The sequence below is a fragment of the Salvelinus alpinus genome, chromosome 9, assembly GCF_045679555.1.
Source record: "Salvelinus alpinus chromosome 9, SLU_Salpinus.1, whole genome shotgun sequence".
NCBI lineage: Eukaryota > Metazoa > Chordata > Actinopteri > Salmoniformes > Salmonidae > Salvelinus > Salvelinus alpinus.
In genome coordinates this window covers 31,950,765-31,975,759 of record NC_092094.1, presented here as the reverse complement: position 1 = coordinate 31,975,759, position 24,995 = coordinate 31,950,765, and the positions used below count along the sequence as shown (strand labels likewise).

General features: G+C 44.4%; 1 protein-coding gene across 1 annotated transcript in view; it reads left to right on the top strand.

Annotated features, from left to right (window-relative positions):
• The window catches only part of LOC139530943 (uncharacterized), a 115,793-nt gene that overhangs the window by 434 nt on the left and 90,364 nt on the right, over positions 1-24,995 (top strand). The window contains exons 3-9 of the mRNA XM_071327749.1: positions 6,520-7,768; positions 8,836-9,765; positions 16,702-17,670; positions 18,608-19,297; positions 19,872-20,555; positions 21,183-22,772; positions 22,924-24,894. Coding sequence (XP_071183850.1) covers positions 6,520-7,768; positions 8,836-9,765; positions 16,702-17,670; positions 18,608-19,297; positions 19,872-20,555; positions 21,183-22,772; positions 22,924-24,894 — 8,083 coding nt within the window. The remainder of the gene's footprint in view (positions 1-6,519; positions 7,769-8,835; positions 9,766-16,701; positions 17,671-18,607; positions 19,298-19,871; positions 20,556-21,182; positions 22,773-22,923; positions 24,895-24,995) is intronic.

The window sequence follows — 24,995 nt, the reverse complement described above, 5'->3', positions numbered from 1 at the left end:
GCTGGGCTGGGAGAGGGGAGGGGGGATACTGTACTGGATTATCCGCGGGGGATGTCTCTGATGGCAGGTGGTTTCTCTCTGGTGTCCGCAGGATGATGGCGTTTCCGACCCATTTTATAGGGTATATCTTTTACGAGATCGGGGCGAATGTCAAGGGCGCACCGAGCGAGAAACGGATGAGCAAAGGGGTTACTTCATCTCACTACCGCGATGATCCGTGGTTTCAGAGCTATCATATTCGAGGTATGGTGGTGAACCAGTATCTGTGGGTTAGAGACGTCTCTCAACACCCAGAAAGCTAAAATTCAAACTCCCATTCACCAGCTCTTCAAGCATTATAATATCAAAATACGTTCGTTGATCAACAAATATAGAGTTTTGCTGAGCAACTATCTTCATTTACTCCCGTTATAGCCATTATGTACTTCTAAAAAAGGTCTAAATTAAAACTGACAAGCAACCGAAAAAATGCCGGCACCTCCAATGTATTGAGCTGTTGTCGCAGACTTCTGATCTGTCCATGGTAGAGGTGCGAAGATTATTTTTTTTTCGGTTGCTCATACATTTTAATTTTTATCTTTTTTGGAAGTACATACCAGCCGTAACGTGAGTAAATCAAGATTGTTGCTAAGCGAAACTTCATATTTGGTGTTTAACGAACGTATTTTGATATCATAACGCTTGCAGAGCTGGTGAATTTGAGTTTGAATCAGCTTTCTGTGCGTTAGAGAGGTCTCTAACACACATATAGTGGGTTCAGTCTGGAGGTAGCCTCCTCGTAGCCTACTCTACTATGCGGATTGCGTTGTGTAGCCTAAAGTAGAGTAGCCTGTAATAGAGCCTGTCTGTTTGTCTGACTGATGCTAAATCAAGCCCAGACGCAGGGGAGATGGGCTCCTACACATACCCAATACTGACATTGCAATTCTTAACATCATACAAATTCTAATTCGTAACATACAAAATGGATATTGGACATTCACATATTAATACATAACATATCAAACTTAACTTATCATGTTAATTTGAGTGACCTGGATTTTTGTTTATTATGTTACGTCTAGTTTTTGAAACCAGGCTGAAATTAATAATAGGTTATAGCACCAGTTTGGCTAGTTAAGCTTGCATTGGCGACTGCCATGTCTTTACTATAATATTTTCCTCTGATGTCTAGCTAAGCATTCAGTTCGCATGCACCATTTGCTGTCCCCTGCCCGGAAGTGTTTTTCCAGAGAGTGCCAGATTGACTCTCACTGTGTGTGTGTGTGTGTGTGTGTGTGTGTGTGTGTGTGTGTGTGTGTGTGTGTGTGTGTGTGTGTGTGTGTAGGGTTGGGTAGGTTACTTTCTAAATGAAATCCGTTATAGTTAGCGTTCTAGTTACCTGTCCAAAATTGTAATCAGAAATGTAATTTGGGGATTCACAAACTCAGTAATGCAATCAGATTACTTTCAGTTACTTTTGGATTACTTTCCCCTTAAGAGGCATTAGTGGAATTTTTATTTTATTTATTTTTATTTTACCCTTATTTTACCAGGTAAGTTGAATGAGAACACATTCTCATTTACAGCAACGTCCTGGGGAATAGTTACAGGGGAGAGGAGGGGGGGATGAATGAGCCATCAAGACAAAAAGGATCCATCAAACGCATTTGGTGTGTAATCATACACACTAAAAAGTAATTGTTATTTTTTTGGAAAGTTCTATAAAGAACCATGCTCATAAGGTTCTAAATGGAACCTGTATGGTGCTATAAAGATCCCTTCTCCAAGGTTCTATAATGAACCATTACAAAAGGTTCCATATAGCACCAAAAAATGGTTCCACTATTGTTACAACTCTTTTTGGGGCTATATAGAACCCTTTTTGTGGTTCTTTATAGAACCTTTATGGAGAACGGTTCTATAAAGAACTTTTCTCAATCTCAAAGTTTATTTGTAAAACCATACAGGGTTTTTATTCTGGTTAAATAGCCATATTATATTGTTAAAATTCCATAGGTTTTATTATTTTGTTTATTAACAAGTTGAATCAGGTGTGCTAGCTTTGGAACGGCTGGGGGTCCCTGATGAGAGAATTGAGAACTACTGACTTGCCATACGTGAGTCTTTCACAAGACACCATCACTGGCTATAGTCATATATGTATATATAACATGTAATAGCATACCACAACAGATTAGATTAACTGGAATGACACTCACTCACAGTTGCACAATAAGGGCTGTGAACAAACCATTCCCAGAAATATTTGAATGAGCTGCTGCCCCTACATTTTAATTATCACAATGTTTTTAATTTTTTTTATTTTACTAGGCAAGTCAGTTAAGAACAAATTCGTATTTACAATGACTGCTTAGGAACAGGGAGTTAACCTGTCACGATCGTTGTGGTAATCATACTCGGACCAAGGCGCAGGGTACGTAGAGTTCCACATGTTTATTAAATGAAACTCACAAAAACAATAAACAGCACAACGAAATGTGCAGCAAATGCAGTGCTACCAGGCAACTACACAAAAAGAAGATCCCACAAAACACAGTGGTGAAATGGCTGCCTAAATATGATCCCCAATCAGAGACAACGATAAACAGCTGCCTCTGATTGGGAACCATACCAGGCCAACATAGAAATAAATGCACTAGATCACCCACCCTAGTCACACCCCGACCTAACCAAAATAGAGAATAAAAAGGCTCTCTATGGTCAGGGCGTGACATAACCGCTTTGTTCAAGGGCAGAACAACAGACTTTTTCAGCTCAAGTATTCGATCCAGCAAACTTTCGTTTACTGGCCCAACGCTCTAACCACTAGGCTACCTGCCGCCCAAAGGCTACCTGCCGCCCCAAGGAAAAAACTGCAAAAAACCTTTAAAGGGCTCAAAGGGTTCTTTGGGTCTGTATGGTTTTGCACAGAACCATCACACTTCCCAAAGAACCCCTGAGGAAGCAATTTTTTTTTGTGTGTAGTAGTCTCTGACTTGTGGTCGGACTCGCTCAAGTGAAACAAACTTAAACTTGCGCTTTTTTTCAATGCTGAATAAAATTGTGAGGGTGTTGGTGAATGGAAAAAATGCGGAGTCAGGCGCAGGACACAGATATGAGTAATCGTCCGAAAGTTTACTCAAAAATTAAGATAATGTTCCAACAAGGAAAAACACAAAATAATCCAGAGCACAAGAACACGAACCCACATGACAAACAATAACGCACAAAACAGAGAGGGAAGTCAGAGGGTTAAATAAGGAACATAATTAATGGAATGGAAACCAGGTGTGTATGAACAAGACAAAACAAAACGAAAATGAAACATGGATCGGTGGTGACTAGAATGCCGGTGACGTCGACCGCCGAACGCCGCCCGAACAAGGAGAGGGACCAACTTCGGCCGAAGTCGTGACAAGAAGGTCATTGAGTAAACAGAAAGGTGTCATAATGTATTTTTTCTCAAACATGCTTTGTGAATATAAAAGTAATCCAATAAGTAATCATCTAGTTTTTCAAAAGTATATGTAATCTAATTGCAATATTTTAGCTGGTAATGTAACGGAATAGTTAGTTTTTTTGTAAACAGATTACATGTAATCCGTTACACCTAAACCCTGAATGTGAGTGTGTGTGTGTGTGTGTTTACTCGGATCTCCTCTACAATAATACTGTATTTTGGATGAAAGTATTTATTCCCCATTTGATGGGGCTACAAAGGGCACACATTTTTAAGCCTATGGGGAATGTGCTATATTTTTGTCTATATGAATGTGGTTATAACCTTAGAACTTGGATTTGGCTATGCAGTGTCTGTGTAGGACCCTGGCCTGTATTGGGCCAGGGTGTCTTGAGGATGTATGAAACTGTGATCAATAGCTGTGGCTCTGTGCTGCTGTCCATGGTGCTGAAAGCCTAAACACAACCCATGTAGAGTAAATAAAATTAAGACGCAATCAATAATGCCTTAGCTGAATGCACGCAACAATTTTAAGTGTAAATGATTTTTGAGCCGAGATATCCGTAGAGAGTCACTTGGTTTTAATTTACATCCGTGTGCCACAACAAGTATGTCAATGATATATATAAACCCTGGATTGCATATGCTATGTATTGGCCAATAAAAGGCTTTGAAGCCACCGGTCGGCCATATTGGAACTCCCCAGAAGGAGCAGTCCTCCACAGGAAGTATTTCAATTAAATGTTTCAAGGAAAAAATGACATATATTTAAGTATTTTTTGTTGTAGTGGGGACAGTAACATTAGTACGTTCTAAAAAGTATACTTTAAGAAAAATGTTTTCATATATTTTTTCATTTTATATTTTTATGTTTAGCTGACAATATAATTTTAAAGTATGCATTAAGGTGTCTGTAATAGAATAAACATGGCAAAAAGAAGTGTAGACATAAATAAATACATTTCCATAGCTTCCAAAATATTTTTGGCACTGGTGGGGGAGTGCCAAGATGGAGGCGTGGTGGCTTCTAAACAGTGCCACCCTGTTAGTTTCTAGTACTGTATATATATAAATAATTGATTCATATCCATTATGTAATTATTTAAAATAACAGTTCATAAGACAAGACATGTTGTGAATAACATGTTTTCAAATAACTCATAGGCATGCTGTTGTCGTGATGTGACTTTCATTAATCTGATGACTGTTATTTATCGAATCAACTAACTATCTTTAATTGTCACCCGATTAAATTAATCATGTAACAATTAACTCATTAGGAATTTGGGGCACCACAAAAGAAGTTGTTTAACAAATTACCATCTCCCGAATTAACATCTAAACATATATAAGATATATATGTTATATATTGATAACAGTCACTTATTAATCATTACCTCATATCAGTCTCATTCTGCATGTCACAGACTTCTGGAATCCGCAAGAACACCAGCCTTTTCTGATTATTCAGTTCTACACAAATGTATTTAATTATTTATTTACTGATAAGATATGACGGCTTGTTACACATATGGAGAGGGAGGGGTAGATAAAGAGAGGGAGAGACAAAGAGAGTCTTATCGTACATTTAGAAACTACTCTCAAAGTAATAATAATACTTTGCTCATGAACCACCGCCCATTTGGGTAAGTAATATAATGTATTTATGTGTAGATGTCTTTGTCCTTTGTCTCTCTGAAACCAATCGATGCTTCTATGGGAAGTGGCTCGATGGGTGTAAGGCTCTTGTTGTCCACCAAAGGTCACAATGTCCTTCTTGGTTGCTCCGGCTTGTAGTGGATGTTTCTTCAGATGCACCAATGATTGTCTGAGATGGGATCTTCTCCTTCCTTTCTCGGGTAGACAGTCAAAGTTCTAGGACCACTTTTACATGCCCAGCTGCAGACATTCGTAACGTTCAGCTCACGTTGTCCATCTGCTGGTCTGAAAATGTTAAATTCTTAGCGAGTCCTTTTAAGCACTCTGGTCGGAAAAGCGGTTCCATCACAGTGACACGCTCTTCTGACCGCATTAGGGGCGTGGCTTAGTTAATATGCAACGGACATGAAAAAACATCTCATTAGAAAACCAAAATCACATTCCTATCTTTACAAAAATAGTTTCATCGCTCATAATATTGTATTAACATCATTTTGGATGGAAACTTGAAAGCTAGAATCTCTCTCTCTCTCTCTCTCTCTCTCTCTCTCTCTCTCTCTCTCTCTCTCTCTCTCTCTCTCTCTCTCTCTCTCTCTCTCTCTCTCTCTCTCTCTCTCTCTCTCTCTCTCTCTCTCTCTCTCTCTCTCTCTCTCTCTCTCTCTCTCTCTCTCTCTCTCTCGCTCTCTAATGTTTACATGTTGCATTGGCAATCTGTTGCTATAGCCATGTAGCAATTGATTAATATGTGTATTTTCTATGCAGGATATGAGGTGTATCAGGGTGCAGAGAGGGAATAGCAAACGGACCTCAGAGACATTAATGGCATTATGTTCCCTGTGTTCTCATTATTTTCCAATATATTCTGAGATGTTGTTATTTGTTTACCATCCTCTGCCTGCCTGGGGTAGCATGTTTAATCAGAATATTGTAAATGCATTAGAAATATGCTCATATTCCTCTCATTCTCTCACTCTATTTTTCTTTCATGCTCTCTCTCCCCAACCCTAACTCTCTGACTTTCCTTCACCCCACCTCTCTTCCACACTCTCTACCTTAACTTCTCTCTCTCTCTCTCTCTCTCTCTCTCTCTCTCTCTCTCTCTCTCTCTCTCTCTCTCTCTCTCTCTCTCTCTCTCTCTCTCTCTCTCTCTCTCTCTCTCTCTCTCTCTCACTCTCTCTGTCTGTCTGTCTCTCTCTCTCTCGTTCTTTCTCTCTCTCTCTCTCTCTCTCTCTCTCTCTCTCTCTCTCTCTCTCTCTCTCTCTCTCTCTCTCTCTCTCTCTCTCTCTCTCTCTCTCTCACTCTCTCTGTCTGTCTCTCTCTCTCTCTCTCTCTCGTTCTCTCTCTCTCTTTCTCTTTCACATGCCCGTCTCTCTACCTGCTCCCCCTCCCCCCTGTCACCCTCTCTATCGTCTCTGTAGGAAGTCTGGTGTAGAATTTGAACCAGAGGAGAGCCCAGGCAGCAGCAGCAACAGTAGCAGTAGTAGCAGTGACATCAGTAGTGGGGCGGTAGATGCCCTACCCCCAGCCCCAGTTCCTCCCCAGGCCCCTGCAGGAGAGAAGAGAGAGGACAGCTCCTGCTCTGACTCAGGCAGCTCTGTAGAGTCCAGCGAGGAGGAACCTGCCATGTTCTCGAACTTTTTAAGCGGTGCGAACCCCCTCAGCTCTGTCTCTTCTGCTGTCAGAGGAAGTCTGTTTGGGGATAATGCGGAGGGGGACAAACAGAAAGCAGGCACTCAGCAGCCTGGGTCAGGTCCTGGCCCTCGGAAGGCCCCGCAACAGGGACATTGGAAACAGGACCAGGCACCTCCTAAACAGGGAGGACCCCAGCTCCAGGGGAATGGCCAGGCTGGTCAAGCAGACAAACCTAGCGGGCAGCAAGCCTCCACTAAGGGTGGACCAAAACAGCAAGCCCCTGCTAAGGGTGGACCACAACAGGAAGCCCCTGGTAAGGGTGGACCACAACAGGAAGCCCCTGGTAAGGGTGGACCTCAACAGCAAGGACCTCATAAAGGTGGGCCTCAACAGGAAGGACCTGGTAAAGGAGGACTACAACAAGCCCCCCAGCAGCAAGGACCTCCTAAAGCTGGACCACAACAAGATTCCCCTGTGGTAGGGGCTCAACAGCAAGCCCCTGCTAAGGGTGGACCACAACAACAATGGTCACCTAAGGTTGGGGCTCAACAACACGCTCCTAAGTGTGGACCACAACAGCAAGGTTCACCTAAGGTTGGAGCTCAACAGCAAGCCCCTGCTAAAAGTGGACCCCAACAGCAAGGTTCACATAAAGTTGGGGCTCAACATCAAGCTCCTACTAAAATTGGACCCCAACAACAAGGTTCACCTAAGGTTGAAGCTCAACAGCAAACCCCTTCTAAGGGTGGACCACAACAGCAAGGGTCCCCTAAGGTTGGAGTTCAGCCACAAGGGTTCCCTAAGACTGGGACTCAGCAGCAGGGCTCCCCCAGGACTACACCACAGCAGCAGGCTTCTGGTAAACCTGGGACTCAGTCTAATGCTGGACCTATGGCTGGAGCTAAACCCCTGTGTCCAGTGTGTAACACTACTGGACTCAACCTGAACACCAAGGAGCCACCCAACCATAACACCTGCACACAGTGTAAGACTGTCGTCTGCAGCTTGTGTGGCTTCAGTCCTCCTGACTCGGGTGTAAGAAGAGATTCATTCCAGTATATATTTAACATTAGAAACTGAGTGGTTTGACCCTTGAATTCTGATTGGCTGAAAGGCATGGTATATCAGACCGTATACCACGGATATTACAAAATGTTTAGTTTTACTGCTGTCATTACTCTGGTAACCAGTTTATAATAGCAATAAGGCTCCTCGGGGGTTTGTGGTATATGGCCAATATACCAGGCACTCCGCGTTGCGTTGTGCATAAGAACAGCCCTTAGCCGTGTTATATTGGCCATATACCACACCCCCCAGGCCTTATTGCTGAAGTATACAGTACCAGTCAAAAGTTTGGACACACCTACTCATTCAAGGGTTTTTCTTTATTTTTACTATTTTCTACATTGTAGAATAATAGTGAAGACATCAAAACTATGAAATAACACATATGGAATCATGTAGTAACCAAAAAAGTGTTAAACAAATCAAAATATATTTTATATTTGAGATTCTTCAAAGTTGCCACCCTTTGCCTTGATGACAGCTTTACACTCTTGGCATTCTCTGTGTTTTTTTCTTTAAAAATAAAGACAAACCCTTGTTTCCAAACTTTTGACTGGTGCTGTATATTGTTAGTAATTTATCAGTTATTTAACAGTAGGCCTAATATCTTCTTTTTAACCTTAGTTCACCTTGCAGAATTTGTACTATGAATCCCATTCTATGTCAAACTATTTGGATATGTTAGTGTACAGTGGAGAATTGAGCATAATTGAGCCTGGCCATCTTGATTATTGACTTTAGTTACCACTTAGCAGGCTGCTTCAAGAGAGTAATCTGATTTAGTGACAGTTCAGTCAGCATGCTCACTACAGTCATTAACATGGTAGGAGGGTAGTTGCCTGTAATGTAAAGACGAAGACACAATGTTATTCTAATATTCACATATTTTGAACAATAAATGATAACCTTCATTATGTACTACTAGTATGAATTTAGAAAAAAAGATAGATCATGAACTTGATCATGATAATGGTTCACAGATTTGTTTTGTTAAAGAAAATCAGTATATGATGCTAAAACCATGATTTCTATTGCAGGGTAAGGAGTGGTTATGTCTGACCTGCCAGATGCAGAGAGCACTCGGAGGCTCTTACCCACCTGGACCCCCTAAGATGAAGCCCCAACCTTCACCCCAAAAAGCCTCTACATCTCCTGCACCACAGAACAAAGACATTCCAACACCAGACTCCCCTCAGAGGAAACCTGCTACATCAGCAACACAGCCACCCAAGACAGAGGCTGCTAAAGCAGCAGACCCTCAGAAACCTGCCAGCTCAGCTCCTGCTCAGAAGACAATACAGGAGAACCGGAGAACATCAGGGCTTCAGAAACCACCAGAGCAGCCAGGCCAACCTGGGCTTAAGCAGAGTAATGCTACCCCATCCACACAGCAGGAGCCTGGGAAGCCTCAGCAACAGCCTCAAAAAAGTGGAGCCTCTCCTGCCAAAGCTGTGCCACCAGAGGCCCAGCCCACCAAGGATGAGTCAGGGGGTTTCTTCGACTTTGGTGGTGCAAAATCTCAGCCTGACCCCTCAAAGCCTGAAGAGTCAGTGTCTGGGAAGATGTTTGGCTTTGGCTCTTCCATCTTCAGCTCTGCCTCCACGTTGATCACCTCAGCTGTTCAGGATGAGCCCCGCCTCACACCGCCAGCTTCCCCCAAGATGCCCCCTGCAAACGAGACCAAACTACCTGCTGCTCAGAAAGCAGAGGAGAAGAAAGCAGCGCATCCCCAGAAGGCCAATGTCCCCTCATCAGTACAGGCCAAAGTGGACAAACCCCCATCAGCGCCTCCAAAGGGAGCAGCATCCTCCCAACCAGCTCCCAAAGCAGGCCATTCTACCTGTCCACTCTGCAAGGTGGAACTCAACAAGGACTCCAAGGATCCTCCCAACTACAACACCTGCACAGAATGCAAGAACACTGTCTGCAACCTCTGTGGATTTAACCCCATGCCGAATGTTACAGAGGTAAGATGGCTGTATCATTTTCACTGCTCTGTGGCTGTATTTATTGATTAATATTATAACAATATTTTCACATCTACAGTGCTTCTATGCCCTGGCAATGCTGGCATTAACCTATGTGGACCCATTGTTGCTGTGGTGTCACTATAATATTTTAGAAGATGCTATTTCACTGTCACAATCCCTTCAAAATTGACCGCTTCAGTATAAAGTATAATGCTAGGTAATATTAATTAGCTGCCACCACTTTACTACAAGCTGTTAAATCTCACAATTTGATTCTAACGACTCATTCATTTGCAATCATGCAATCGATCCTGCGTTGAGCCAGAGACTGGGTTTCAGAAAGGGTCATGTAAACAGGCCCCACGTCACACTAAGTTCTGATTTCTACACAGTGATTAGTGGGTAAGGCCTACATTATCACTGCCACTCAGATGCACTCTGGTGTACATGATGGTTATAAAGCAAGCTATTTTTAGGATATAATTATCTCTAAGAGAGTTTTAACTGGCTTGCCTAATGAGTCATTCTGTCAAATCGCTCATCATCAATGTTCATTGGAGCAGAGTAAAGCTAGTCTTGCTTCACTGTGTAGAGACGGATGCAAGGCTGTAGCACAATAATCAATCTGGTGAATGCACACAATTATATATTATCGCTCCAGAGGCACTATTCTGACCCAAAGCGTATAACCAAAGCAAGCACACACCTTCAAGTGTAATTCCAGACCACTGTGCTGGGTTCCCCAATGCCTGGCTAGGATTGCATCTTATACCCTCACTGACATGCTTTGTGATGGTTTCTGATAGAGATGCATTCAGCATAATGGTTTTAGTGAGATATTCACAGCTAAATCCATGCTGGCGCGGTAATGACGCGTGTTTGTGCCAGGTTGAAAGCTGCTGTAGATATAGCCCTTTTATCCCCAGGCTGCGCTACGCTGTCAGGGAACACCATGTTGGCTGGTGCTCTAAATGGACACTCCGTCTTCTAGGTTATCTGCAGCACAAAAGGACTTGACACTTGACTCTGTAATTCAATGCACACTGTTTGTAGGGTAGATTGGCAAGGACAGTCCAAGGCCACTTGATCTCACGTGATGCTGGTATAGACTCATGATAAGGGCCTACACTAGTAATCTGCAGAATGGAGAGCTTGCTATGTTTGTGAGTAGAGTGGGTTATATAGACCCACTACTGTGATTGAGATAATTGAGGTGTTTGATCGCAGGTTAGCATTTTTCATAATGAATCTTATTCTGGAGGCAGCTCTGCAGCGTGGTCACTAGCTAGCACAGCCACAAAGTCATAAAATCTGATTTAAACCTAACCCTAACCTTAGCCCTAACCTTAACTACACTGCTAACCCTAATGTCTAACCCTAACCTTAAATTAAGACCAAAAATCGCATTTTTGTTTTCATGACTTTTTACAATATAGACAATTTTTACTTTGGTGAAAGTCGCTCATTTCTGCCTTCAGGACAAGACTCATGACAATAAATGTCAACCTGCTGTTTGATCTGACAGTCACTGCAGTACCATAAAGAGAAACTGAGAATAGTTTCACCTGTGACTTGGTAAACAGCACATTTCTTAGAGCTGATAAGATCAGTTAGTGTTATCATTGCTTTATGCAGACCTGTGACTCTCTTACCATCACAGAGGCCCCGACCCATTACAGGAGGCAGTGGGAGGTATGGTAAACTTTTCCACAAGTGGCCTTTGGTCTGATAGCCTGCATTATGTGCTTCCCTCAGGAGGGCGGTATCACTATCAGAGAGCAGATAAACAGATTAAATCACCAAGCTCCAGTATGGAGACCTGATGGTCCCCTGACCATTTACAGTATCCCACTGCTGGCTTGCCTTTGAAGCTCAGCATGGTCGGTCCTGGTCAGTCCCTGGACGGGAGACCAGATGCAGCTGGAGGTGGTGTTGGAGGGCCAGTGGGGAGGCACGCTTCCCTCTGGTCTAAGGAGATCCCAATGCCCCAGGGCAGTGATGGGAACATTGCCTTGAGTAGGGTGCCGTCTTTCAGATGGGATGTTAAACGGGTATCCTGACTCACTGTGGTCACAAAATAATCTGATGGCACTTATTGTAAGAGTAGGGATGTTAACCCCGGCCACCTAATCACCTCTCATTCCTAATTGGCATATATCACTCCTCACTTCTCCACCTGATAGCTGATGTGTGGTGAGGGTTCTGCCGTAAATTGGTTGCCGTGCATCACCCAAGTGCGTGCTACACATTGGTGGTGGATGAGGTGAGCTTCCCCCTTGCTATGTAAAGCGCTTTGGATGTCTAGAAAAGCAGTATATACAGTGCATTTGGAAAGTATTAAAACATGGATTAAATAAAAAAAATCCTCATCAATCTACACACACTACCCCATAATGACAAAGTGAAAACAGATTTTTATAAATGTTTGCAAATGTATTAAAAATAGAAAACAGAAATACCTTATTGACATAAGTATTCAGCCCCTTTACTATGAGACTCGAAATTGAACTCAGGTGCATCCTGTTTCCATTGATCATCCTTGAGATGTTCCTACAACTTGATTGGAGTCCACCTGTGGGAAATTCAATTGATGGGACATGATTTAGAAAATATAAGGTCTCACAGTTGACAGTGCATGTCAGAGCAAAAACCAAGCCATGAGGTCGAAGGAATTGTCCGTAGAGCTCCAAGACAGGGTTGTGTTGAGGCACAGATCTGGGGAAGGGTACCAAAAAATTTCTGCAGCATTGAAGGTCCCCAAGAACACAGTGGCCTCCATCATTCTTAAATGGAAGACGTTTGGAACCACCAAGACTCTTCCTAGAGCTGGCCTGCCCGACCAAACTGAGTAATCGGGGGAGAAGAGCCTTGGTCAGGGAGGAGACCAAGAACCCGATGGTCACTCTGACAAAGCTCCAGAGTTCCTATGTGGAGATGGGAGAACCTTCCAGAAGGACAACCATCTCTGCAGCACTCCACCATTCAGGCCTTTATGGTAGATTGAAGCCACACCTCAGTTAAAGGCACTTGACAGCCTGCTTGGAGTTTGCCAAAGACTCTCAGACCATGAGAAACAAGATTCTCTGGTCTGATGAAATCAAGATTGAACTCTATGGCCTGAATGCCAAGTGTCGCGTCTGGAGGAAACCTGGCACCATCCCTAAGGTGAAGCATGGTGGTGTCAGCATTATGCTGTGGGGATGTTTTTCAGCTACAGGGACTTGGAGACTAGTCAGGATTGAGGGAAAGATGAACGAAGTAAAGTACAGAGAGATTCTTGATGAAAATCTGCTCCAGAGCGCTCAGGACCTCAGAGTGAGGCGAAAGTTCAATTTCCAACAGGACAACGACCCTAAGCACACAGCCAAGACAACGCAGAAGTGTATTCGGTACAAGTCTCTGAATGTCCTTGAGTGGCTCAGCCAAAGGCCCGGACTTGAACCTGATCGAACACCTCTGGAGAGACCAAATAATAGCTGTGCAGCGATGCTCCCATCCAATTTGAAAGAGCATGAGAGGATATGCAGAGAATAATGGGAGAAACTCCCCAAATACAGGTGTGCCAAGCTTGTAGCGTCATACCATAGAAGACTCAAGGCTTTAATCGCTGCCAATGGTGCTTTAACAAAGTACTGAGTAAAGGGTCTGAATACTTCTGTAAATCTGATATTTCAGTTTTTTATTTTTTATACATCTGCAAAAAAAAATACAAACCTTTTTTTGCTTTGTTATTTTGGGGTATTGTGTTTAGATTGATGAGGGAAAAAAACAATTGTATCCATTTTAGAATAAGTCTGTAACATAATAAAATGTGAATAAAGTCAAGGGGTCTGAATACTTTTTGCATGTCAAATCAATTATTATTATTATTGTTATTATTTACAGTAGGGGCCATTGGAGTTGTGAGTGCAGGCAGGGAGCTATGTAGGACACATGGAAGGATATTGACCTCATCCCGTCAATAGAGGATGCCTGGTTATTCTTTAAAAGTGCTTTCCTCATCATCTTAAATAAGCATGCCCCATTAAAAAAATGTAGAACTAATAACAGATATAGCCCTTGGTTCACGCCAGACTTGACTGCCCTTGACCAGCACAAAAACATCCTGTGACGTATTGCATTAGCACCGAAAAGCCCCCGCGATATGCAATTCTTCAGGGAAGTTAGGAACCAATATACACAGGCAGTTAAGAAAGCAAAGGCTAACTTTTTCAAACAGAAATTTGCATCCTGTAGCACAAATTCCCAAAAGTTCTGGGACACTGTAAAGTCAATGGAGAATAAGAGCACCTCCTCCCAGCTGCTCACTGCTCTGAGGCTAGGAAACACTGTCACCACCGATAAATCTACGATAATCGAGAATTTCAATAAGAATTTTTCTACGCTGGCCATGCTTTCCACCTGGCTACCCCAACCCCGGCCAACAGCTCTGCACTTCCCTCATCAACTTGCCCAAGCCCCCCCCCCTGCTTCTCCTTCGCCCAAATCCAGATAGCTGATGTTCTGAAATCTGGACCCCTACAAATCAGCCGGGCTAGACAATCTGGACCCTCTCTTTCTAAAATTATCCGCTGCAATTGTTGCAACCGCTATTACTAGCCTGTTCAACCTCTTTCATATTGTCTGAGATCCCTAAAGATGGGAAAGCTGCCGCGGTCATCCCCCTCTTCAAAGGGAGAGACACTCTAGACCCAAACTGTTATAGACCTGTATCTATCCTGCCCTGCCTTTCTAAAGTATTTGAAAGCCAAATTAACAAACAGATCACCGACCATTTCGAATCCCACCATACCTTCTCCGCTATGCAATCTGGTTTCCAAGCTTGTTATGGGTGCACCTCAGCCACGCTCAAGGTCCTAAACGATATCATAACCGTCATTGATAAAAGACATTACTGTGCAACCGTCTTCATCGACCTGGCCAAGGCTTTCGACTCTGTCAATCACCACATTCTTATCGGCAGACTCAACAGCCTTGGTTTCTCAAATGACTGCCTCGCCTGGTTCACCAACTACATCTCAGATAGAGTTCAGTGTGTTAAATCGGAGGACCTGTTGTCCGAACCTCTGGCAGTCTCTATGGGGGTTTCACAGGGTTCAATTCTCGGGCCGACTCTTTTCTCTGTATATATCAATGATGTCGCTCTTGCTGCTGGTGATTCTCTGATCCATCTCTACGCAGACCACACCATTCTGTATACTTCTGGCCCTTCTTTGGACTCTGTGTTACCATACCTCCAGACGAGCTTCAATGCCATACAACTCTCCTTCCATGGCCTCCAACTGCTCTTAAATGCTAGTAAAACTAAATGCATGCTCTTCAACCGATTGCTGCCTGCATCCGCCCGTCCGACTAGCATCACTACTCTGGACGGTTCTGACTTAGAATATGTGGACAACTACAAATACCTAGGTGTCTGGTTAGACTGTAAATTCTCCTTCCAGACTCACATTAAGCATCTCCAATACAAATTTAAATCTAGAATCGGCTTCCTATTTCGCAACAAAGCCTCCTTCACTCATGCTGCTAAACATACCCTCTTAAAACTGACTATCCTACCGATCCTTGACTTCGGTGATGTCATTTACAAAATAGCCTCCAACACTCTATTCCGCAAATTGGATGTAGTCTATCACAGTGCCATCCATTTTGTCACCAAAGCCCCATATACTACTGTTCTCGTTGGCTGGCCCTCGCTTCATATTCGTCGCCAAACCCACTGGCTCCAGGTCATCTATAAGTCTTTGCTAGACTTATAGATGCTTATATCAGCTCACTGGTCACCATAGCAACACCCACCTGTAGCACGTGCTCCAGCAGGTATATTTCAGTGGTCATCCCCAAACTCCTCCTTTGGACGCCTTTCCTTCCAGATCTCTGCTGCCAATGACTGGAACGAATTGCAAAAATCACTGAAGCTGGAGACTTATATCTCCCTCACTAACTTTAAGCATCAGCTGTCAGAGCAGTTACCGATCACTGCACCTGTACACAGCCCATCTGTAAATATCCCACCCAACTACCTCATCCCCATTTCTTGTTTATTTTTGCTCTTTTGCACCCCAGTATCTCTACTTCAACATCATCATCTGCACATCTATCACTCCAGTGTTAATGCTAAATTGTAATTATTTCGCCACTATGGCCTATTGCCTTTCCTCCCTAATCTTACTACATTTGCACACACTGTATATAGATTTTTCTATTGTGTTATTGACTGTACGTTTGTTTATCCCATGTGTAACTCTGTGTTGTTGTTTTTGTCGCACTGCTTTGCTTTATCTTGGCCAGGTCACAGTTGTAAATAAGAACTTAATCTCAACTGGCCTACCTAGTTAAATAAAGGTGAAATATATATATATTTTTTAAATACATTTTAAGGCTGGTGATCAGCGCCCTCCTAAGTGACAGTCACAGAATTACGCTAAGGTATAGCCTCTTGTGTATACAACATAGAATATTTACTCTGAATACTATTGTCTAATGGCTACAGAATAATAACATCAATCAATAATTGCTTAATTACCCAAAAATGTGTAAATAGCAAACATGAAATAATTACGAATTTATTTTACACAATGGGTGAACGCTGTCTTCTCTAATAGTTCATTTCATACTTGAATTTCCTTGAGAACACTGACATGAATTTAAACCATCTTAGCTTCAACACAACAAAGTAGCAATGTCTTGTTACTGATGTTTAGTGGCAACTGGAATTGAAAATCAGCTTGGGCTCCTCTACAAAGACTTAAAACTAACTCATGATTACAGGCACAGAACATAGTGAATGTTTTCATGAAGGTGTTCATTAGCAGAAAGGAACACTGCTTTTTGTTTACTGATTATGTTGAACATGAAATCAGGTTACTAGATGATATTGAACCATGTCGTATCATGTTATTTGACCATCTTAACACTGTTGTTTTCCTTCAGGTGAAGGAGTGGCTGTGTCTGAACTGCCAGATGAAGAGAATGGAATCCCCAGGACCTCCCATGATAAAACCCCAACCTTCTCCCAACAACGGTTCAGCACCTCAGAAGACCCCTGTCCCACCCAGCACACCCCAAAAGAAAGGCACTTCAACACCAGACTCCCCTCAGAGGAAACCTGCTACATCAGCAACACAGCCACCCAAGACAGAGGCTGCTAAAGCAGCAGACCCTCAGAAACCTGCCAGCTCAGCTCCTGCTCAGAAGACAATACAGGAGAACCGGAGAACATCAGGGCTTCAGAAACCACCAGAGCAGCCAGGCCAACCTGGGCTTAAGCAGAGTAATGCTACCCCATCCACACAGCAGGAGCCTGGGAAGCCTCAGCAACAGCCTCAAAAAAGTGGAGCCTCTCCTGCCAAAGCTGTGCCACCAGAGGCCCAGCCCACCAAGGATGAGTCAGGGGGTTTCTTCAACTTTGGTGGTACAAAATCTCAGCCTGACCCCTCAAAGCCTATAGAGTCAGTTTCTGGGAAGATGTTTGGCTTTGGCTCTTCCATCTTCAGCTCTGCCTCCACGTTGATTACCTCAGCTGTTCAGGATGAGCCCCGCACCACACCGCCAGCTTCCCCCAAGGTGTCTGCACCGGTCCAGGCCTCTCCCAAGATGCCCCCTGCCAAGCAGACCAAACTACCTGCTGCTCAGAGAGCAGAGGAGAAGAAGGCAGCGCATCCCCAGAAGGCCAATGTCCCCTCATCAGTACAGGCCAAAGTGGACAAACCCCCATCAGCGCCTCCAAAGGGAGCAGCATCCTCCCAACCAGCTCCCAAAGCAGGCCAATCTACCTGTCCACTCTGCAAGGTGGAACTCAACAAGGACTCCAAGGATCCTCCCAACTACAACACCTGCACAGAATGCAAGAACACTGTCTGCAACCTCTGTGGATTTAACCCCATGCCAAATATTTCTGAGGTAAAACAACCAGAATCACTTTATTACTGTGTAAATAAATTATGAGTGCTATATTTAAGCAATAAGGCATGGGGGGTGTGGTATATGGCCAATATACCACTGCTAAGGGCTGTTGTTATTGCTATTATAAACTGGTTACCAATGTAGTTAGAGCAGTAAAAGTACATGTTTTGTCATACCCATGGTAAAAGGTCTGATATACTACAGCTTTCAGCCAATCAGCATTCAGGGATCAAACCACCCAGTTTATAATATTATTTAGATAGATAAATAATCTCTACACAAATCATCCATAGGAAAATCCAAGTCATTCTGAAATTAAATTGTTATCTTTCAGATTTGAAATGTCTATTCGTTTCGATCAATGTATTTCAGTTCCAGAAATAACTTTTAGACATTGCACAGTTGGTCTATTCATTACTTGTTTAGTCTCTCCTCATACAAATATGGTACGAAAAACCAGTGTGATAAGGTTTTAGCCTGTATGAATAGTTTGGGATTTTAGTGTATTTGCATTTACTGACAATTTTTGGCCTTTATAAAAGAGAGACAATGCAAAGTCTCATGTGAAGTCGTTATGACTATTTAATTTCCTGATTTGTTATTGACCCAAATTAATTCTACCAACAGTAGCATGGTACTAGACCTATAGTGAATAGATGTGGAATTTCAGATGGTTCCAATACATCTCTTTTACAATGTGCTTGGTACTTGGCAATACACCAAATACTTAAATTGCAAGTCATGTTAAATCTCAAAACAGCAAGAATGATGTATCACAGTATGCTGGACAATTTATGTCCCAGAGAGTAAGGGAAGTGTCTGATGATATCACTGCAGAAACATTTGCATGTGTTACTTTCCATCATGCGTAGAAAGAGCTGTATAAGAAATGTATCCACATTTGTATTCCTCTTACAATGTGAAAATGTTTAAGGTGAAGGAGTGGCTGTGCCTGAACTGTCAGATGCAGAGAGGACTAGTAGGAATGGAAGATCCAGAACATCCCATGATGAAACCCAAACCGTCACCCAACCAAGTCTCAGCTCCTGCTGCTCCTCAAAAGAAAGACACTCCAACATCATCTGGTCCCCATAAAGTGGCCACTGCACCAGCTTCACCCAAAAAAGAGCCATTGACTCGAGCCTCTCAGCCTGTCCCCTCAAAACGTGAAGAGTCAGTGTCTGGGAAGATGTTTGGCTTTGGCTCTTCCATCTTCAGCTCTGCCTCCACGTTGATCACCTCAGTTGTTCAGGATGAGCCCCGCACCACACCGCCAGCTTCCCCCAAGGTGTCTGCACCGGTCCAGGCCTCTCCCAAGATGCCCCCTGCAAACAAGACCAAACTACCTGCTGCTCTGAGATCAGAGGAGAAGAAAGCAGAGCAACCCCAGCAGGCCAAGGTCCCCCCATCAGTACAGACCAAAGTGGACAAACCCCCATCAGCGCCTCCAAAGGGAGCAGCATCCTCCCAACGAGCTCCCAAAGCAGGCCAATCTACCTGTCCACTCTGCAAGGTGGAACTCAACAAGGGATCCAAGGATCCTCCCAACTACAACACCTGCACAGAATGCAAGAACACTGTCTGCAACTTCTGTGGATTTAACCCCATGCCACATGAAACAGAGGTAAGAGAACAGGACAGTTCAAGTGCACTGCTTTTAGAAAGCAGATGTCCTGTTATCACTTATGGATGCAGCTTTTTAGAAGATTACAAAGTACAGCCTCATGTTCGTTCACTGATTTGTTTCTAAATGATCAAATCACAGTAGTCTGTTTTGATGATACACATTAGCTATTTTTTCCACAGAACTAGGTTTGTAGATAACACAAATTATGCAGGCTCTCATTTTGCCTGTGTTAACTTAACAAAGTTATTTATTAAATGCAAAGCTGCAAGTATGTATAGGCTGCTTTAACCAATCTATACCGGTCATAATTTGTGTAGATTTTCACACAGATATTGTATTGACTTATTATTTCCCCAAAAGCATACATGATTATATTTCAACTTTAAATAGGCAACCTTATAGTAAGCTTCCTGATACAATGACTGGGCCCTCAAAAATATACCAACTGTGTAACTTCCTATGTACATATTCAGCCATTTGTAAAGTTAGATTGGCATGAATTGAACTCCGCTAGATACCAACAGGAAACCTGAGTATACAGTATATATCTAACACATCCTTACTATTTCAGGTGAAGGAATGGCTGTGTCTGAACTGCCAGATGCAGAGAGCTCTTGAAGGAATGGAATCTCCTGGACCTACCATGATTAAACACTCGATCAGCAAAGTCTTGACACCTGTTGCTCCTCAAAAGAAGGACACTCTCACCCCTGCTGGTGTTCCAAAAGTGGCCACTTCACCAACCTCACTGAAAAAGGAGCCAGTGACTCGAGCCTCTCAGCCTGTCCCCTCAAAGCCTGAAGACTCTGTGTCTGGGAAGATGTTTGGCTTTGGCTCCTCTATCTTCAGCTCTGCCTCCACTTTGATCACCTCAGCTGTTCAGGATGAGCCCCGCACCACACCTCCAGCTTCCCCCAAGATGTCTGCACTGGCCCAGACCTCTCCCAAGATGCCCCCTGCAAAGGAGACCAAACCACCTGCTGCTCTGAGATCAGAGGAGAAGAAAGCAGAGCAACCCCAGCAGGTCAATGTCCCCTCATCAGTACAGACCAAAGTGGACAAACCCCCATCAGAGCCTCCAAAGGGAGAAGCATCCTCCCAACCAGCTCCCAAAGCAGGCCAATCTACCTGTCCACTCTGCAAGGTGGAACTCAACAAGGGATCCAAGGACCCTCCCAACTACAGCACCTGCACTGAATGCAAAAACACTGTCTGCAACCTCTGTGGATTCAACCCCATGCCAAACGTTCCTGAGGTAATACATTACAGTTTTTTGAATTCATTTCAACATAATACAATTATGGTTACTCTATCAATTTGCCTCTGCTAATCAGAGCTCCCAAGTGGCGCAGCGGTCTATGGCACTGCATCTCAGTCCTAGAGGCGTCACTACAAACCCTGGTTAGATTCCAGGCTGTATCACAACCAGCCGTGATTGGGAGTCCCATAGGGCGGTGCGCAATTGGTCCAGTGTCGTCCGAGTTAGGATTTGGCTGGGGTAGGCCGCCATTGTAAATTAGAGTTTGTTCTTAACTGACTAGTTAAGTAAAGGTTAAATATTTGTTCTTTTTTTTTAAACAATATTTAATTAAATTCAAAGTTTAATTGACAGGGACATTTTTGTAGCAACCTAGTAGGTTACTTGTATTAATTGCTTTAGTTACACAAAATGCTACATTTGTATTAAACTATAACTATAATATTCAAGCAAGTTACTTAGAGCAATGACTGGGCATGTTGTATGCAGACTGTATATTCACATGGAAATATTCAGCAATAGATTTATGAAGATTCCTTGAAATTATTTTATCCAGCTATTATACCAACAGGTAACAGGGGTATACAGTACGTATCTAACACAACATTGCTCTTTCCGGTGAAGGAGTGGCTGTGTCTGAACTGTCAGATGCAGAGAGCACTAGGAGGAATGGAACCCCCTGGACCCCTCATGATGAAACCGTCTCCCAACAAGGTGTCTGCACCTCAAACGGTCGCTGTCACACCCAGTGCAGCCCAAAAGGATATTGCAACAGCTGCTGCATCTGCAAAGAAAGACAGTCAAACCCCAGACTCCCCTCAAAGGAAACCAATTCCCCCTGCAGCTGAAGTATCAAAAGCTGAAGCTGCTAAAGCAGCAGACACTCAAAATCCGGCAAGCCCAATGCCTGCTCAGAAGGCTCCACTGGAGAACCGGAGAACATCAGAACCTCCTAAACCACCACAGCAGCCCAGCCCTGGGCGTAGGCAGAGTAGTGCCATCCCAGCCACAAAGCAAGCCCCCAAGCAGGAATCCGGAGGCTTATTTGGCTTTGGAGGTCCTAAATCCCAGTCTGCCTCCTCAAAGCCTGAAGAATCAGTGTCTGGGAAGATGTTTGGCTTTGGCTCTTCCATCTTCAGCTCTGCCTCCACTTTTATTACATCAGCTGTTCAGGAGGAGCCCCACACCACACCGCCAGCTTCCCCCAAGGTGTCTGCACCTGTTGCACCTCAAAAGAAGGAGACTCACACACCAGTTGGTCCCCAAAAAGTGGCCCCTACTATAGCCTCAGCCAAAAAGGAAACCGTGACCCCTGCTTCAATGAAAGAGAAGAACGCACCAGAACCAGGCTTGCCACAGAAGAAGCAGGTTTCTCCGGCAGTGGCTTCACAGCAAGACCAGAAGCCAGTAGACAAACCACCTCCAACCCTTGTCCAACAACCTCAACAACAGAAGACTCCAAAACAACAAGAACAGCCTCAGCAGCCCTCAGCAGGGGCACCAAAATCAGAGCCTGATATATCAAATGATAAAGTTGCAAAAGCAGCAGACACTCAAAAACATGCAAGCCATGGGCCTGCTCAGAAGGCACCACAGGGGAACCGGAGAACATCAGAACCTCATAAACCACCACAGCAGCCCAGCCCTGGGCGTAGGCAGAGTAGTGCCTTCCCAGCCACAAAGCAACCCCCCAAGCAGGAATCAGGAGGCTTATTTGGCTTTGGTGGTGCTAAATCTGAATCTTTCCCCTCAAAGCCTGAAGAGTCAGTGTCTGGGAAGATGTTTGGCTTTGGCTCCTCCATCTTCAGCTCTGCGTCCACTTTGATCACCTCAGCTGTTCATGAGGAGCCCCGCACCACACAGCCAGCTTCCCCCAAGGTGTCTGCAGCAGCCCAGGCCTCTCCCAAGATGCCCCCTGCAAAGGAGACCAAACCACCTGCTGTTCAGAAAGCAGATGAGAAGAAAGCAGAGCAACTCCAGCAGGCCAAGGTTCCCCCATCAGTACAGGCCAAAGTGGACAAACCCCCATCAGAGCCTCCAAAGGGAGCAGCATCCTCCCAACCAGCTCCCAAAGCAGGCCAATCTACATGTCCACTCTGCAAGGTGGAACTCAACATGGACTCCAAGGATCCTCCCAACTACAACACCTGCACAGAATGCAAGAACACTGTCTGCAACCTCTGTGGATTTAACCCCATGACACATGTTACAGAGGTTAGTGAAAATGCAAGTATTATAGTAAGCAGGTAGTCATTTTTTGTTTAAATGTTTTCAGATATATGCATTGGGCATACGGCCTGTCATTTTCAGTTTTATTATTATAGTTTACACTGTTTAAAAAAATTATACTCTTACTTTTTTCCAGGTGAAAGAGTGGCTGTGTCTGAACTGCCAGATGCAGAGAGCACTAGGAGGAATGGAACCCCCAGGACCTCCCATGATGAAACATCAACCCTTGCCCAGCAAGGTCTCTACACCTGTTGCTCCTCAAAAGGAGGATGCTGCATCTGCTGAATTTCAAAACGAAAAGGAGACTACCACACTTGCTGCACCACAAAAGGAGGCTCGTTTGCCAGCCTCATCCAAAATGTCACCACAAAAGAAAAAGGTTCCTGCACCACCAGGTGTGTCCCTTGTGAATGAGGTCCCGATCCCAGCTTTACCTGTCAATAAGGTTTCTGCCTCTCTCATCAAGGAGGCACCAACACCTGCCTCAGCTCTCACCAAGGAGGAGCCATCTCCTGCCTCAGCTCTCACCAAGGAGGAACCATCTCCTGCCTCAGCTCTCACCAAGGAGGAACCATCTCCTGCCTCAGCTCTCACCAAGGAGGAACCATCTCCTGCCTCAGCTCTCACCAAGGAGGAACCAACTCCTGCCTCCCCTCTCATCAAGGAGGCACCAACTCCTGCCTCAGCTCTCGCTAAGGAGGAACCAACTCCTGCCTCCTCTCTCATCAAGGAGGCACGAACTCCTGCCTCAGCTCTCACCAAGGAGGAACCAACTACTGCCTCCCCTATCACCAAGGAGGAACCAACTACTGCCTCCCCTATCATCAAGGAGGCACTAACTCCTGCCTCAGCTCTCACCAAGGAGGAACAAACTCCTGCCTCCCCTCTCATCAAGGAGGCACCGACTCCTTTTTTACCATTCTCCAAGGAGGTGCGTGCATCACCTCTCACCAAGGAGGCACCACCCCCAGCCTCACCCCAAAAGAAGAAGGAACCTCAACTGCCAGGGTCACCAGACAGAAAGTTGGCCCCAAAACCAGATTCAACGCAAGATAAAGAGGCTGTTCCATCTGGTTTACCTCTGAAGAAGGAAGCCCCACCTTTGGGAGCAGAAGAAACTAAAGAGGTCCAAGCTCCAGCTGAAATACAGAGCAAAGAGGCCCCCATTCCATGTTCACCCAAAACAAAAGATACTCCAACAGTTCATACCCTACTTAAAAAAGAGGCTTCATCTATTGAGATCTCAAATGACAACCAGAAACCTGCAATTGTTCAAAAGTCAGTGGAGCAATCAGCGACACCTACAACCAAGCAGAACGAGACTGTTCAACCTTTACAGCAGCCAGAAAATCAAATGCCTGCGCGGGAACAGCTGGCTACACAGCCCCTGCCACAAGTACAGCTTCAGGAAACTCCAAAGCCAGACACTAAAATCAATTCCCCAAAGCAGGAGCCTGGGAAACCAGCCAATCCAGCACCTGCTCAGATGTCACCACAGATGCCAAGAACATCAGAACCTCAGACACCACCACAGCAGTCCAGACTTCCTGGGCGTAGGCAGAGTAGTGCCATCTTAGCAACACAGCAACCCCCCAAGCAGGACTCAGGAGGCTTATTTGGCTTTGGAGGTCCCAAATCTCAGTCTACCTCCTCAAAACCTGAAGAATCAGTGTCTGGGAAGATGTTTGGCTTTGGCTCCTCTATCTTCAGCTCTACATCCACTTTGATCACCTCAGCTGTTCAGGATGAGCCCCGCACCACACCTCCAGCTTCCCCCAAGGTGTCTGCACTGGCCTCTCTTAAGATGCTGCCTACAAAGGAGACAAAAGCACTTGCTGTTCAGAATGCAGAAAAGAAAGCAGAGCAACCCCAGCAGGCCAAGGTCCCCCCATCAGTACAGCCCAAAGTGGACAAACCCCCATTAGAACCTCAAAATGGAGCAGTATCCTCCCAACCAGCTCCCAAAGCATACCAGTCCACTTGTCCACTCTGCAAGGTGGAACTCAACATGGGATCCAAGGACCCTCCCAACTACAACACCTGCACGGAATGCAAGAACACTGTCTGCAACCTCTGTGGATTTAACCCCATGCCGAATGTTACAGAGGTAAGAACGTGATTAATTTCTTACTCTTGATAAAAAGCATGATTAAGAGCTTTTTTTTAGTAAGTGTCAAATGTATGGCCACTGAGTATATGATATGAATA